At 52.2% G+C, this 16,985-nt stretch overlaps 1 protein-coding gene across 1 annotated transcript in view; it reads left to right on the plus strand.

The window, feature by feature from the left end:
* The window catches only part of SLC6A5 (solute carrier family 6 member 5), a 50,727-nt gene that overhangs the window by 29,247 nt on the left and 4,495 nt on the right, over positions 1 to 16,985 (plus strand). Inside the window, exons 13-18 of the mRNA XM_036029999.1 lie at positions 2,089 to 2,213; positions 7,352 to 7,464; positions 8,203 to 8,334; positions 9,231 to 9,330; positions 11,470 to 11,570; positions 16,284 to 16,451. Of these exons, the coding sequence (XP_035885892.1) occupies positions 2,089 to 2,213; positions 7,352 to 7,464; positions 8,203 to 8,334; positions 9,231 to 9,330; positions 11,470 to 11,570; positions 16,284 to 16,451 (739 nt within the window). The remainder of the gene's footprint in view (positions 1 to 2,088; positions 2,214 to 7,351; positions 7,465 to 8,202; positions 8,335 to 9,230; positions 9,331 to 11,469; positions 11,571 to 16,283; positions 16,452 to 16,985) is intronic.

Genomic DNA, 16,985 nt, shown 5'->3' on the forward strand with positions numbered 1-16,985 from the left:
CTGAAGGAAGGAAGGAAAGTAGGAAGGGAGGAAGGAAAGAAGGTTGGAAAGAAGAGAAGGAGAGAGGGTGGACTTGGAGTCAGACAGTTGGGTTTTGACTTTACCATTTACTAAAACCCCAAGATGTGGGCAAGATATGGCACTTCTCTGAGCCTTTGTTTTTATCATCTATAAAATTCAGATTATATTTGGTTGAGGGGTAAGAGATGATGTATGCAAAGTTTTCAGAGCAATATTTGGCACATAGTAGGTGCTCAACAAATGGCAGTTGCCATTCGTGTTATTGTTAACGGTTGGAATATTTTGTGAACCAAGAAGACAAGATTGTAGGTCAGCTGTGGCCTAGGGTGGCTGGGAGGGCCCCGCAGGAGTGGGATCTGTACTGGGCCAAATTTCAGGGGGTGCAGGGGAGGAGGGAGTGTTTCCAGGAGGCAGAAACCACTGGAGTTGGGAATGCCTGGGAGTGAGTGGGACAGACATATGGGGCGGGAGTGGGGCCGGGGACTGGAGTGGCTGGTGTGTGCCTGGCGGCTAGAGAGCTCCTCTGTGTCAGTCTGCTAGGGCTGCTGTAACAAATACCACAGCGAGCAAGACCTAAACAGCAGAATTTCCTCACAGTTCTGAAGGCTAGGAGTCCAGGACAAGATGCTGGTAGGGCTCATTTCTTTTAAGACCTCTCCCCTGGGCTGTAGATGTCCATCTCCTCCCCGTGTCCTCACATGGCCTTTCCCTGCATGTGTTCTGTGTCCTAATCACCCCTTCTTATAAGGGCAGGAGTCATATTGGAGTAGTGCACCCTAATAACTTCTTTTTAACTTAATTACCTGTTTAAAGATGCTATCCCCAAATACAGTCACATTCTAAGAAACTGGGGGTTAGGAATTCAACCTCTGAATTTTCGGGGCATACAATTTGGCACATAACAGGGGAATGCCAGACTATGGTTCTTGAACTTCTTTTTTTAAAAATATTTTAAAGATTTTATTTATTGAGGGAAGGGAGGGAGATAGAGAGAAACATCAATGTGCGGTTGCTGGGGGTCATGGCCTGCAGCCCAGGCATGTACCCTGACTGGGAATTGAACCTGAGACACTTTGGTTCGCAGCCCGCGCTCAATCCATTGAGCTACGCCAGCCAGGGCGAACTTCTTTGGTCACAGCTGCTTACTGACTTATGACAGGAGAATCAGTCTGCACACGGGGAAGCATTGCTCTGTGCTTTGTTAGAAGTGGAGCTGTGTGGTGTGGCGGAAGGAGCATGGGGCTGAGACGCAGGAAGTCTGCATAAAAATGCTGACCTTCCATTAATTAGCCATTACCTTCCCCTGGGCTTCGGTCTCCTCATGGGAAAGCTAGGGGCAGGCAAGGCGGGCTGTTTGCCGAGCACATGTCTGTGCTGGCAACCATCTCGTTCTGCCCTCACAACAGCTGTGAGGCAGGGAGGGTCGTTGCCACCATTTAAAATCAGAGGGGAAGGAAGTGACTTTCAGGGAACATGTAGGAGAATCGGGGTTTTGATTCGGCTCTGAGGCTCCACCTTGCTGTGATCTCTGTTGAGTCTAGGCTGGCTGGGAAGGGCGGACGGGGGAACCGCAGCCTGTTGCCAGCAGGGGGCGCTGAACACAGAGCACAGGTCCGCCCCTCTGCTCCCCTTTGCCCTTCTCAGCCTGAGTGCCCCAGCTTCAGGCTGTCCTCATACCTTGGTGGCATTTCACGGTCCCACTGCCTTCTCTTCTCTCTTCCATGGTTCCTGGCCCCGAAAGGCCCCATCCGCTCCATTTTGGCTCTGATGGACAGACTTACCCCAGTCAGTATAATGAGGGAACCCAGATCCCAGCCTGTGGAGCCAGAGGCCCTGGCACAGGGCAGTTAGGGGAGACCTGTTCGCGCCTCTTGGTGCACATAAATTCAGCCCCAGGGAGTCCGTGGTCAGGACTGGTTGTGAATGAGAGAAAACAAGGCCAGCCTGCAGTGAGTACGTGTGGAGAAATGGTGTGTACACAGACATGTGTGCAAACATTGTGTCCTTCCCCTCGTCCTTCCTCCTCACCATGCACACTTAACGGCCAACTCTGGTCTCTTCCTCCAGGGACACTCTAATTGTCACCTGCACCAACAGTGCCACAAGCATCTTTGCCGGCTTTGTCATCTTCTCAGTTATTGGCTTCATGGCCAACGAACGCAAGGTCAACATCGAGAACGTGGCGGACCAAGGTATGGTGTCATTGTCACCCTGCTGTCACAGGGCAGGTTCCTGGCTTGCTTCATGAGTCCCCATTTCTGCTCTGCTGGGGAGTTGGCCTTCTGGAACCGGATGGTGGGTTGGACAGCCTGGGCGGCCCTTTGCAGAGGGACAGAGATATATCTTCAGTAGAAGCTCATGCAGGGTCAGGGCTGGCTGGTCCCTCACTGGGGTGGGGGGCGCTACAAAGGCCCCTGTTCTGCATCCCCCTCCTCTGCTTCATTTTCTCTTCCCCTCTTAGCTCAGCTCCAGCCTAGGTAAGGCCTCTGTCCCTTACACCTGTTGGTGTGGGTAGAGCCTCCAGCAGGCAAAGCAGTGTCCCGGAGCTGAGGCGGACACAGGCTGCTGTGGGGTACATTCCATGCAGGGGACTCTAGAATCTTAGTGCCTCTGCTTCACGAGAGCATGGACTTCAGAGCCCCCTTTCCTGATGAAGCACTTTCCCAGTCATAGGTCAAATGTGCTCCGAGGGCTCTCTGCTCAGGGAGCAAGACTGTGATTTTTTTTTTCCCCAGTGGGTGGAAGGGTTGGATGCTGTCAGTGGAAGGGATGCAGAATAAATGGTTACTCTCTCCCCAGTCACCCCTGTGTTCACGGCCAGCATTCGTGTGGCACTTCCGAGTTTACAGAGAGCTTTCATTTTCCTCCCATTTCATCGGTATCTCTAGCTCAGCATTTTGCAGAGAGAGCGAGTGTTTAATATTTTTATTTAACTCTTGATTTCCACCCAGCCTTGTTCTCCAAAGAATTTGGGTGTTTGGCAGGTTTTGGGGATTAAGGGAGTTCGTCGTGGCTATGACTGTCATTATGATCATTCCCTAACCAGACCTTCGGAGGATGCTTTAGTGTAGGGACCAGGCCGGGGCGGCTTCGCCGGGCACTCACCTTTCTTCAAGAAGCCCGCTGCAATTCTCAGATAATGGCTCAGATGCCAGCATGTGAGAGAGCTAAGCCTCAGAAATGTCACCTCCTCGGTGGGCTGCTGGGTCTGTCCTAGCTCCTCAAGGGTAACTAATTAGTGCTTCAGCGGGGCTGTGGGCCTCACAGAGTTAAAGAGCCAGCATGTTCCAGGGGTGCTTATCTCTCTCTCTCTGCGGAGCCTGGGAAACTTTGGGGTGTCTGGTTCTGTAGCAGTGCCCTGGTTTAGGGGAGCTGAGCCTGTGCCTCTCCCCGGTGGAAAATCCTCAGCTCCCTGGAGGGCCGGGTGGGACAGAGAGGGGCGAGGAGGCTCTGCCTTCAGGGGTACCTGTGCACCCCAGCTGTCCTCATTCTGTGCAAGCACAGTAGCCGCAGCAGGTAGGGTGCTGCCCCATTTTCTAGCAGATCTGAGGTGGTTTGTTATTTTTGTGACATTACTGTCCTCATTGTGAACCAGTGGCCAAGCCACACGAGTTAACACACCTGAGCTCTTTTCTGCTGCAGGAAAGGGATTTGGGGGCATGTGTCCCTAAAACCCAGATGGAATTCTGTTTTTCTTGTATTATCAAAAGCACCAGACAATTAATTGCCCAGGCTTCTCTCTCAAACTTCCCCTTTCCAGATCGTTTCTACTTCCTCTGATTTTAACGAGGAGAAAACCCTTCTAACAGGTTCTCACCTGGCGTGGTAATCCTGGGTGGTTTCTCACCATCACCAGCACAGGGGCGGTGGGCTTCATTCCCCACGGTGGGGTGGGCGGGGGCGTGGCCTATGAGGTCTTCTTCCTGACCCCGTGGGGCAGCTGGCCCTGCTCATCCGCATTCGCCTGCATGAGAACAATTTGGGGGCCTGTCTGATCCCTCTGGTATGTATACTGCAGGTTCTGATGAATGCAGGACAGGAATTTGGGGTCAGGCCTGCATTAAACGCCAGCCCCACTCCCTCCCAGCTGGGCAAGATCGGCATGTCGACATGCAGTGTGTTTTTGCTGACCCAACATCAGTACCTGCGTGCTGGTCTCTGGTCAAAATCAGGTTCTCTTTAGGGACCTAACAACACTGTGTTTTGTTTACGGCTCCTTCTAAGGGAGAAGTTGTTGTCGTAGTCATTACCCCAAATCGCAGCCATCCTGGAGTTTTGGGCGCGGAGGGTGGGACTGGGGATGAGACCAAGGTGTCCTCTCCTTTTCCCATGAGCACAGGCAAGGGCGTGTGTCCTTCTCAGGCATCGACCCCGGACAAGCCGCTCCCTGGAAAGCCAGCCTCCCAGCATTACATCCACGGCTTCCTGTGGGGAGGTGACTCTGGGTCAGCACCAGCCCCAAGCCCTACGAAGATGCTCATTCGACAGCAGAAAGGCTGGGTTAGAGCAGAGCAGATGGACACCAGTGTGTATTCTGTATTTAGAGTCCCCAGAGCTAGTGTGACTGTCAGGTAACCAGGCCCCTAGGAAGCGCTGCCGGGTCCCCTCGCCCCTAGTGCTTCAGAGACCGTGCCAATCAAAGTGAACAGCCTCCAGCAGGCCTGACCGTTCAGCCATCTGCCTGCCACCTGGGTGCCAGCCCTTCTGCCCAGAGGCACAAGGGTTCAGGTGCATCTTCTGGGGACTCGTCCGTTTGTAATAGGCTTCACGGCAGAGCGGTCCTTCCCCAGGTGCTGTGGGTCTCGACGTGTCGCACTGACCAGGGCCCTCGGCTGTGTCTCAAGTGTCTCTGTAGGATGAAGGGTGCTGTCCCTTTAGGTCTCTGGGGCCTGTAGGAGTTGCTGGCATGCAGAGTCCCTGTGACTCCCTGTCACAGGGAGAGTATGATGGTTTGTGCTCACTGAGTTCTCCCGTGCCCAGGCATTGTTCGGAGCCCTTTATTTGTATCAACCCATGTAACTCTCACAGAAACCTGATGAGGGTGGGTACTGGCATCTCCATGGCGTGGAGGAGGAAACGGAGCTTTGTGCCAGAGTGAACAAGGCTCCCCCGAGGTCTCACAGTCAGTGAGAGGCGGGGCCCGTGTCCCAGAGCAGGGGGCCGGGAGCCCGCTGCCCCGCGGGGCTGCATTGCCTTTCCCGGCCTGGAGAGACAGGGCTGGGCCTCTGCCAGACCTGTGGGCCTCACCTGGGCAGAACTCTGCTGTGGCTCTCAGAGAGTCCTTATATGGAGAAAAAAAAAATCTGAACTTGCCCTGGCTGGCGTGGCTTAGTGGATTGAGCGGGGGCTGCAAACCAAAGTGTCACAGGTTCGATTCCCAGTCAGGGTACATGCCTGGGTTGCAGGGAACCCTACATTGATGTTTCTCTCTCTCTATCTCCCTCCCTTCCCTCTCTAAAAAGAAATAAGTAAAATCTTTAAAAAAAATCTGAACTCTACAAAACAATATGAAAATGTATTTTTAAAAACCAGTCCCCGGCCGTTTTGGAGGAACAGCACTTGCTGGAAAGGATGCCTTCACCGGTGCACTGTGGTAGGGAGGCGGCTGAGATAGAAGCAGGCTGCAGGTTTTGAAACCATTTCCTCCCGGAAAAGGGCTGAATCCTGTTAAAGCAAACGGCAAAGTCCTCCACTAGTGGCCGTTTCAAGACCTCGAGTCCACTTTATGGGCCCGACTGTCGCCAGAGCACTGCCTGCCTTTCTCCGTGTCCTGCATCCGAGACCTCGTTTTGAGCTGTAGTTGGATACAGACTTTTATGGCTCACACAGCGAGCCTTCTGAGGCTGGCTGTACTGTGTGCTCTGTAAATGCATAAAGCAGGGGTATCTGAGGCACTCAGGGCTTTATGCTTTAAATACCCCAAGGCCCTCGCCAACATTAGGAACAGACAACCTGAGAAATTCCAGTTTAAAATGTGCTGTTACATTTTAGTTGGCAGAATTCCAGGTGCTGTGATTTCCAGTGTCTACATGTGTGTGGGCTGTATGGCCCAGGCATGCGCCAGTCTCTGCCCGTTATTGTTTAGTTTTCTGCTGACAAGAAAATTCACAACTGCCCGTCTTTAGCCGTCTCAGGTGGCAGCCATCTTCCTAGTGAGGCTGTGAGGCAGGTCGGAACTGTGGGCAGGGCTGTATGATGGCAAGGAAAAGGGCAGCTCAAACCTCCTCTACCGAGATCCCATGCAGTATTCTCGGGGAAACCTGAATCAGAACTGCCGACATCCAAGTTCATTGTTCACTCTTTGTAGAAGCTAATATTCTGCAAGTGTTGGTCATGAGGGAGGCACTGGTCCCAGTGCTTTGCCTGCATTTTCCCATCTGTTCCTCATAGCCACCCTGGGAGGTACCACTGCTGTCCCCATTGTGCGGCTGGGTATGCGGGGGGCTCTTAGAGTGAAATTACTTGTCTAGGGTTGCGCCGCTGGTGAGTCGTGGAGCATGAGTTTGGGCTCAGAGCTGTCTGACCATTGGAACCCAATCTTTCCTAACCCTCACACTGTGCTTCATAACCCCCTCTCTCCAGGCTGATTCCCCACAGACAACAAGCCCCATCTTTAGCAAGCCTTTGTAGGGCAAGGCCCTGAATGTGTTAGATGTATTTGTATTTTATGTAAATGGATTCTCCTGGAGGAATGCATAGGAGAAAGGGTGGTTATAAAGGGGAAAATGACGTCACTCTGGGCATGGTCTGTCCTTCAGAGCAGGTTCTCAATCTTAGCACTGTTGACGTTTGGGTCAGATAATTCTTTCTTGTGGGGACTGTCCCCTGCAGTGACGGGTGCCCAGCAGTACCCCTGGCCTCCACCCTCTAGAGGCCAGTAATCGTCCACTGCCATCCCAGGTATAAAAATAAAAAATGTCCCCAGATATTGCCCGGTGTCTCCAGGGGCTAACTCACCCCTTGCTGAGAACCACTGTTCCAGGGGGTACTAGTTACAGTCTTTCCAACTCGTCCGTGTGAAGATGGGTTTTCGTGTTCTTTCGTGGCACACAGCTTGGCCCTGCAGTCTGAGTGTGTGTCTTGGCACAATTTTTGAGCTTTTCTTCTGAGTTCCCCAAGATATGGGCGTGATTCCCCTGGTCCTTCCCTTCAAGGAGCTTGAGATCTAATTGGGGAGATGGGTAAAAATGAATAAAAAAAAATACCCAGTGGGAGCAGCATACAGTCAGTAATAATACAGGATCTCCGTGGAGAGAGGGCCCTGCGGGCTTCCAGGAAGAGGGGGCCTGGGGCTGGGGCCCATCTGCAATCACTGTCTCGTTCTTTCCAGGGCCAGGCATTGCGTTTGTGGTTTACCCCGAAGCCTTAACCAGGCTGCCCCTCTCTCCGTTCTGGGCCATCATCTTTTTCCTGATGCTCCTCACTCTTGGACTTGACACTATGGTGAGCCCCTTCTCCTCCCACCCCTTCCCCAGGCTCCTTCTGAGCACTCCCTTCTCCTGGGTCCTGGGTCCGGCCTGCAGCAGGGGGCAGGCTTGGCGGTACCTGAATTTTTTTCTCTCGAGCTATGTCGAGATGGTGAAGTTCCTGTCTAGGGCTCAGATAACCTTTTATTTGGGGGTGACTAGTGGGATGGTGCCAAGGAGCGGTCCTCTCCTCCTTTATTCTTTGCTCCATTTTCTGGGCAAGTTTAAGCCTGTGTATTTCCTGTGCTGGTGTCCTTTTGCCAAAGCAAATTCTGTGGGGCTGAGTGAAGGAGAATAACAGGAAGTCAATTTCAGGGAAATTGCTGGGGCCCTGAGACTGCTGACTACCAATCATGCTGACAGGCGCTCTGAGTTCAGTAGTTGGGTACAAAGAGGGCTTTTCCTCAAGGAGAAGATCAAAACAGGTAAGCTGGAGGAGAGGAATTTACACCTCATGAATGCAAAGTGAAGCTTCATGTGTCCTGATGGGTGAGTATGAGTGCAGGCTGGGGTGGGGGCGGCTGCAGCACAGCTGCCAAAGTTCACGTCCTGCTTGCATTCCCCTGTGGGGTCTTTGAGACCCAACAAGGGAGTGCAGTCCTAGAAACCACACCTGATGCAGACACACCCACCCTGGGGGGAGGCACAGAGGGCTTTGGGAGCCTTTGGGACTGCGTGGTCTCTCTCTGACACCCTTCTCCCGGCACCCTTCCAGTTTGCCACCATCGAAACCATAGTGACCTCCATCTCGGACGAGTTCCCCAAGTACCTGCGCACACACAAGCCGGTCTTCACTCTGGGCTGCTGCGTTTGTTTCTTCATCATGGGCTTCCCAATGATCACTCAGGTGAGTTGGGGCAGGAAGGTGGGGACCTGGCGGCTGTCTGTCCTTCCAGACTCAGCTCTCGGACTCATAACAATCTCCAAATCCCTGCCATTTCTTCAGACGTGGCACCAATCTGTTAGGGATTCTGACCACAGAGGGAAATATGTCACCTTAGCTACGAGTGGTACTTCCAGCATCTTCATAATTGAGATGTAGCCTTCTTGAGCCAAAGAGACAGGTGTGACCCACTTTTAAAAAAAGGCAAAAATCCAAAGTTACTGACCAGAGAAGTTTCCGGTTGATTATGCATCATAAACAAGAGTCTGAAGCCGCCTGAGCTCCTTCTAGTCCTGAGTGTCTTAGTAAATTGAGTGGTAGCTCACTCAGCACATGTATTACTTTTGTTCTCTGTGTGACCTTGAGCAAGTCACCTCTTTGGGCCTTAGAGTCTTTATCTGTAAAATGATGGCTTGGGGTGGGATAGTCTTTCAGCCTCATCTACCCTAGAGAGACTTACAGAGCGAGGTAAAGATGCAGGCAGGATGCAGGAGGAACGCCCAAAGTCACCTAAAGGTTATAGGAAGGTCAGTCAGACACAGATATGTGGGTAGAAATGATCATCTATTGCTTGAAGCAAAAGCACAGCAATCTGACTGCTCTCACGTACGCACCTTCAGATGCTGATCTTCGCCTTTTAGGAGTAAGATGCTAGATTGTTTCCTGTGCTTCCTTCTTTGATTGGCTCAGAGTCTCTCGAGGGACCACTTTGCTACCGTGGCAAGGCCTCTGGCTGGTGTACTGGGCTGGCTTTAGGGAGGGGGGTCCTCTGCCTTCCGCCTGCACCCGACCCCCGTCTGCGGCAGAGGTGGGAGAGAGCCCAGGCTAGGCCCACCGATCTTGTTTCTCTTCCCCGCTAGGGCGGAATTTACATGTTTCAGCTGGTGGACACCTACGCTGCCTCCTATGCCCTCGTCATCATTGCCATCTTTGAGCTTGTGGGGATCTCCTACGTGTACGGTAAGGGGGCAGCCGTGCCTGCTGCTGTGGCAGCATTTGGTGTGGGTAAGTGGGCTTTCCATGTTTAATAAGACGATGGAAGGCCTTAGTTGTTGCAACTTAGGCAACCTAAGGGAGCTGCTCCTTTATTGCCAAGCTTGCCACAGGACCACTGAGATGTAGATTTAGTAGAGAAACAGCTTTGACGCCTCTTCCTTTGGTTGTCTCCCATCGCTCCGGGCCAGAGGGCCTGGTGTCCAGAGGCCATCCAGTGAAGGCATGGATGGCACTGAAGGAAAGACACAAGTGGCCGTCCAAAGACGGGCAGGGCTGCTGCTCAAAGCACACACTTCTTTCTCGCCTGTGGACCCCTCTCCCTCATGGACTGGCCTCCCCAGAAAGGCCCTCAGAGCGCCTGTGGCCCAGTCCCCTCAGTAAACCAGCCAAGGCTCCAAGGAGGGCATGCTGTCCCTCAGGGCACGCAGTGGGTGGAGGCAGAGCCAAGTTCCAGTCTCGGATCCCAACTGCTGGTCAAGCGCTCTTCCCACCGCACAGCGTTTGTGGCTGACCCCCATCAGGGCTGTCTTGAAGGAGAGCGGGAAGCTCACTGTACCCCGAGAACTTCCGGAGTGAGTGGGGAAAGCTGCCTTCGCTGAGTCCTCAGTAGTGTTCTCGGCACCGGCCACGAGGCTCGGTGACATTCTGGGCATGGAGTAGAAGAAGTGAATGCCAGAAGCTGAGTGCCGCCACAGCCTCAGGATCCACTCTTTTGTCAGTGGCGGTGACCTTGGACCTCTTTTCATAACATGATGGGCTGAGGTGAACCATTTTGTTCCCCCCCCACAAAATGCCATATCTCTGCTTTCTACGCCAGCGAGAGACTATCTTCTCATGCAACTCCATTCTTCCCCACTTGCACGTAGCAGAGGGCAGGTGTTGGGACAACGGACCCGGAGGGAGAAGTCTGGGCTGGGGCTGGGGGTAGGGGCTGTGGGCAGGTGAAGGCAGCTGGTCTAGCAGGTGCACAGGGAGGTGATGGCAAAGGGTGAGAGGTGGTGAGTGAAGGCTGGAGGAGGAGCCCCAGAGACGGAACTCCCCGCTCCTCATGGGGCTCAGGACCCAGGAATCCAGGGGGCTGGGGGAGCCCGGGCACAGGAGGGGCCTGTGGCCCAGGTCTCAGGGAGGCAGGCCTGAGGGTACCCAGGGGGTTATTCTCTAGGTGGGGGCGGGGGGTGGGGAGGCAGAGGTGCCTCCTCGTCTTTCCTCAGAAATGACCTAGGGGATGAAGGAACCAGGAGAATTAAGCTGAGACCGCTGGTTCCCTTGTCAGCTCCTTGCTGGTGGTGAAGGAGCCTGAGTCACTCAGGTCCCTCAGCTCAGCGAGCCCATGGTTCTGAGAGACCTCAGGGAACAAGGCAGGAAACTGCACCATTTGAAAACATGTCTCCGTGGCTAGTTCTTTCAAGGAGTGGTTTTAAAACCTTCGTAAGCCAAGGGGTGGTGGCTCCATGTGGCCATGAGAACAAATATCTTTCCTGCATGTTCCTTTAGTTGAGTTGACCAGTGACCAAGAAGATAGCAGCCCCTCGAGCTCCAGCAACATGGGCGATGTTCCACTCGGAACTCACGTGGGGTTTTGCCTGACGCTGTCATCACACAGAGCCAGGATAAACCAATTCTCGGAGGACTATCCTTGGGAGGGGGCACAAAAACCAATGCACAGAGACCCTCCTCACTCTGAATCCCAAGGCTTTCATGATACACTGTACTTACTGAGCACAGTCTTAGTTGGTTTTGCTGGAGTCGTTGCTGAGCACATAAGGCCACCTCTGAAAACAGCCGAGCGGGTGGATATGCCCAGCGGTAGCAGTGCTGAGACTCCTGGGCTGGACCTGAGCTTTTTAGATGTCGCTGGGTGTGTGTGTAGGGTGACACTTTTGAACCTCACTGCGGAGAGTATGTAGGGTATCTCTTTACATGTCCAATTTTCCCTGACCTTCCCAGCAGTGAGTCATGTCTGATAGTTTCCTGCATCATCGGGGTTATGTGGATGCCAGGCTGGGGCCACCCCTTGCCAATGCACTTGAGTGAGGGGCTCTCATGCTGCCCATCCCCCACACCCTTGCCCCTCATGCTTCACCTCCCCTTGTCTGTTTGCAGGCTTGCAACGGTTCTGTGAAGACATAGAGATGATGATCGGCTTTCAGCCAAACATCTTCTGGAAAGTCTGCTGGGCATTTGTCACACCGACCATTTTAACTGTAAGGACTGCATGCTTCATTGTGCCGAGAGCACCTTGCATCTGTAGGTGGCTCACGTGAGGACTGTACCTACGTGAGAGCCTGGGGAGCTGGGAGGACCGGTGTTGTTCTTGTCTTTTGGGTGTGGGAAAGAGGTGAAGCAATGTGCTTACTGAGCCTTAGCCAGCTGGGTGCAGAGCTAGGACCCAGGCATAGATTGGAGCATCTTACGGAGCATTTCCCATGACCTCAGCCTGTCTCACGCACTGGTGGCAGATAGCAATCCTATGTCCCCCTGCTAACCATGGTCTGATGTGTGCTCACCGGCCCGTAGTGAGCATGGAATGCTGTGGATGGCTTGTTGACACATGAGAAAAACATACACAGAGACAACCAGGTCCTGTGGGGAAGTAGGAGGGGAACAGCCACTCTCTCTAGTGGGGAGTGCCCATATCCACTCCCAAGCAGATTTTTATTGAGAAAACAGACTTAGTTTGTGGATTCACAGTCTGGCAGAAAAGATCTAAAGAAGTAGGTGACTTACAAAGGTGCAGACAGAACCCCCGCTGTGACTCTGGGCAGAGCTTGGAGTTTTAACATATGGCTCAAAGGGCTAGTTTCGTTTCCTGCTTGTGCCTTCATATTCTAATTTAATCACATCCTCCAGCAAACAGATCTCACAGGATCTTGCATGTTCTATGTCCCAGGCCTGATTACCCCGGGGGTCCGCCGTTTCTGGTCTGGGCTACACCGCCCCTGCTATTTCTGCAGGCCTGAGTTAACAGAGGAGACAAAGGCAGCCAGGAGACTTGGATTTCTCACTTCTAAGAACAAGGACTCAGGCTTTGACAAAGCCAAGGGGGCAGGGGTTGATGTCCATCACCCCTTCATTTCCACAACCCCGAGTCTCTTCCCAGAGATCTCCTTGTGATCATACCTGTCTTAGGTGATTCCCTCCGTGGGAAATCTTACCCGTCATTGGCTAACTTGATCAAGCTTAGGAGGTCAGGCACAGAACAGGCAGCGTTCATGCCAGGGAAATAAGTTTTGTCTCATTAGTGGCTCCTGGTCCAGAGGTCTCTCACTTAGCCTAAGTCACGGGGGGTTACAGCTTTCTGAGACCAGGCAGGGCAGTCCCCAACAGTGGTCTGGGCTGTGTTCAAAGTGCTTTGTGTATATCATGTCAGCTCTCCTGACAGCAGCTCTGTGGGCTGGGCATTATAGTCCTCTCCATTTTGCAGATGAGGAAACCCAAGCCCAGAGGTTATAAGACTTGCCTCGCATTGCACACCTAATGCACAGCAACAGCTTGGGTTCGAACGCGGGTCTGGCTGCAGAACCCTTGCTTCTAACCGCTACTCAATGCAGACATTCTACAATGAATATGGCATAATATTAGACTTTGATTGTTCATTTTTATTGCTCTGAGGACTATTTAGCCAGACTCAAGTGAGGTGATGACATTTTGAGATCAGCTGACATTCATCTTAGAGAGCAGAGCCTTTCAAGCATCAGTAAATCTGCATGGGGACTTACACGCTCATCCTGTCACCTCCCTTCTTGTGCCATGGGCTGCAGGCTTTGCCTCCATGCCCTTTCCGAGCACAGTAATCCATGGAGACCTTGCGTTTCCCCCTCCTCCTCCCTGGTGGGTGGGTGTCATTTCCCAAGGCTGCAGGAAGCCAGCTGTCATTCCATCTGTATCCAGCAGGTGGCAGTAGAAACCCGATTAAGACCCTTGTTTTCCTACACAGTACCCACTTCTGTAAAGGAACAAGCCAGAATGGAAGTAAAATTGTAAAGAAAATATATGTTTTCGTTTAAAAAAAAAACAACTGCTACAGAGTGAGTTTTAATCAAAACACCTCAACTTCTTCCTAAGAAAACAGAAGCTTACACAGAAAAGCCATTCGACATCCGTCTCCCCCGGCACCGACGCGGGCATCATTCTGAGGCCCATGGCGGTACTCACATTTTAGAGGCTGTCATTTGTCTGAAAAGTCCCACTGGATATGTGGCATGAGAGCCTAATGGAAGGGAGGTAGATTTTCCACTCTCTGGAATTCAGGGCCAAAATGTGTACAAAGAACTGGGGGTCACCTAATTGGTGGGGAGGAAAGGCGACACCCTCCCACCTCCCGTGTTCTCTGGCTCTGTGGAGCTGCGCCGTGTCCTCCAGTTACTGCTGCACGTGTCTTATTCTTGGGTCAAGTCAAAGTTGTTCTCTGTTCTAGATTCTCCGTGTCTTGCCCTCCAGTTCTGGAAGAGAGTAAGCTTCGGAGAGCGTGATGACCTTCTGTAGAGAGATCGTGCGATAATAACCAGCAGTACCGTTTGTGGAGGTCTAGTAAGAGGCAGGCACTTCACGGACACTGTGTTGAAAGCTGCGGCCACTCTGCTCGGCGGCCGGTGCTTCCCCTGTTTTGCGGCTGTGTGCGCTGAGGCTCAGAGAGGCTCAGGGCTTGGCCAAGGCCACAAGGTTACAGGAGGAAGAGCCAAGAGCTGAATTCAGGCTTGTCTAGGCCACACTCCAATACATTCCTAAAACCCAGTGCTCTTTAATTTTTTAATCCCAGTTTGGGGTTAAAATAATCTCTATGAGTAGAATGTCAGGGAAAAGGAATTCTGGGGACTTGCTGTGGTTTTTGGAGGAAGTGCCTCAGCTATGCTGTGCTGTACTTGGCTCCCATAATAACACTCCCATCGGAGACCCGGGGAGAGGTCCAGAAAATAGTCTGAACCAGATCGTCCTGCTGTGCTTGGAAGCCAGGGCCAGGCAGCAGCGGTCAGTTCTGTCATCATCATCAACCGAGGAATCTCTGTCCTGGCCTTGGGCTGCCGTAAGCGAAAGGTCAAGGGGGCCTGACTCAGTGGCTCATCTCTTGTGGCCAGGCTCATGGGAGGGCAGGGTTTTATCGAAGCTGACATGGCCAAGGGGAATTTATTGCAAGAACAAGTTTGCACGGAGAAGTTTGATGTGATATTGGTCCCACTGGACATGGGTGTGGATGGGCCATGCCTAACACATATTGATTGATTGATTGATTGCCATTGGACCTTTTCTATAAAATGGCTATTTGTAGTATGCTGGAATGAGCCAAGATTATGGGTTTAAATTGCTTCAAAATCCCTGAAATAAAATTGATCATTTTTATATGTTCCTTCATGGATTTATAGGGCTATAAATATTTTCCATGCAATTATTATGTACATAGTCAGATCACGTTACTGAATTATGCGCACACATAAGCAGATGTATTGCTATTTATATAGTAAATGAAATGGAGCAACTTACCATAAATACATTAGGCCATACTTCTAACAGACGGGTTAATAAAGCTTATAACGCTAGGGGCCGATGTTTAAAAAGGGGCCTAGAGTAAGGCATCGCTTTCCAGGAAAGCAGTTTTTTTTTCAACAGTTGTCTTCAGACTCATGTTGCTCCGAATTGATGTATCGCATTATTACTGCACCGGAATGCTCACTCACCCCAGCAGCCTGGGCGTCACAGCAATCACACAGATGCCTTACATTTGTTCAGTGCCTCGTGCTTTCCCCAAACACCTCCGTAGATTATCTTTCCTGACACTGATTTGCTGCAATCATTTTGGGGCAGTTATTTTACTGCTTAAGACAGAACCAGAAAGGTGGGGAGGAAGAAAGCACGTGCGTCAGCGTCCTCAGGTGCACGGTTCCAGGCTGATGCTGCCGGGGGCAGGATGGATCCAGGGAGGTACCCAATTTTCTCAGCATGGGATGTCCAGAGACTTGGCAAGAGCGGCAGGAACCCCTGTTCTGTCCTTTTGGGTGCCTTCTTTTCCAGCACACTCTGCCCTTGTTCTGTGTCAGCTGCACTAACCAAGTCTTCCAAGGGTTCTCACTGCTGTCACTGGCCCAAGTGGGCGGAAAAAACCGTGACCACTCTTCAAACGGAGGGGGGACTCTGGAGTGAATGCCAGAGTCTTGTTCCCAGAAAACTGCTGTGTCATCTGCAGGGTGTGAACTGTATCTGTTTTCTAGCAGAGACATAAAGGTCCCTCAGTTCATTAGAAGCAGAGCAGAGATTAGCTTCTTGGCCTCCTGGCTGTCCGCCCACTGTGTGGAGACGAGGCCCCTTCACCTTGAGTGTCGAAAGGGGGCTGTGCTTCTGTTCTCTTTGTCCACTGCTCATGACAGGACCACGCTTCCCACTCAGTCACTGCGTGGGGACCACTGCGGGTCTCACTCAGCAGCTGTACAGTCGGCTCCTGGGTGCCGGGCATTCTCCGTTCAAGGGGAAGGAGTAGATTCAATTCCCTTTTCAAACATTAAACTGCGTAAACTTAATGGGATTTATTTCTTATAAAAAAGCTAATGATCTATCATAGAAAGTACAGACAGCTTCTTAAAACACCCACCACCCTGCTCCCACCTCCCCCCATCAGTTACTCCTTGGTGTATGTCCTCTAAACTCTTCCTGCCAGCCTGTCTGTGTGTCCACCCCCACAGGTGCTTTGCTCAGGTCCTCTGGGACACAGGGTCAGCAGCTGAGTGTGAGCGTCGGCAGCACCTCTTTGAGAGGCAGCGTCGTCATTTGGAGACTGGGTTGCTGATACTTCCCTTTCAGGGCCGTTATGGGTGTGCAAGGAGATGGTAGATTCGTGAGCATCAAACCTGCAGCAGGGGCCCAGCGCACGGCTGTGCAATGGAGGCTGCTTCTCCCCCCTCATGCGTGTGTTCCCCTTTTCTTCCCAGTTCATCCTCTGCTTCAGCTTCTACCAGTGGGAGCCCATGACCTACGGCTCTTACCGTTACCCTCCCTGGTCCATGGTGCTTGGATGGCTGATGCTCGCCTGCTCCGTTATCTGGATCCCGATTATGTTTGTGATAAAAATGCATCTGGCTCCTGGCCGATTTATTGAGGTACGTCTGTCGGCTTCTTCCCCCTCCATCCCCTCCCAAGGGAGCTGCTCTGAAGGCCCTGTGCATTAAACAAAACAAAACAAAAAAAGGTTCAGCAAACTTATTCTGGAGGGAAACTTGGTGATTAAGTGATTGCAGTTGCCACCGTTTCTATGAAACCCATTCTTATTATGTATTATTCCTCTGATGGAGGCACCGAGCCAATCCGCAGGCTGCGCTGTTATTACGTTATTCCTCAGCGCGGCGACAGCTCCGGGCGGTCCACGCGCCAAAGCCTCCTCTTCCCCGGAGCTTTCTGCTCCTCCGCCCCCACCCACAGTTTCAGCCCCAGGGTTTGGTGTTTGACCTCGCATCACGCTTCCCCCCTTCCTGATGGCCTTCTCTGTTCAAGGCTCTCCCTCCACACATCTATAGCCATGAAATTAAAAATCACTGCCCTTCTGTCATGCCTGCGTTGGGGGTGGTCGAGGGGTCCAGGCTGGTTAACATGTCCCTGTGCTGTACAGCGTAATGAAAGGCCCAGAGCATGGCCGG

The sequence above is a fragment of the Phyllostomus discolor genome, chromosome 6 (assembly GCF_004126475.2).
Source record: "Phyllostomus discolor isolate MPI-MPIP mPhyDis1 chromosome 6, mPhyDis1.pri.v3, whole genome shotgun sequence".
NCBI lineage: Eukaryota > Metazoa > Chordata > Mammalia > Chiroptera > Phyllostomidae > Phyllostomus > Phyllostomus discolor.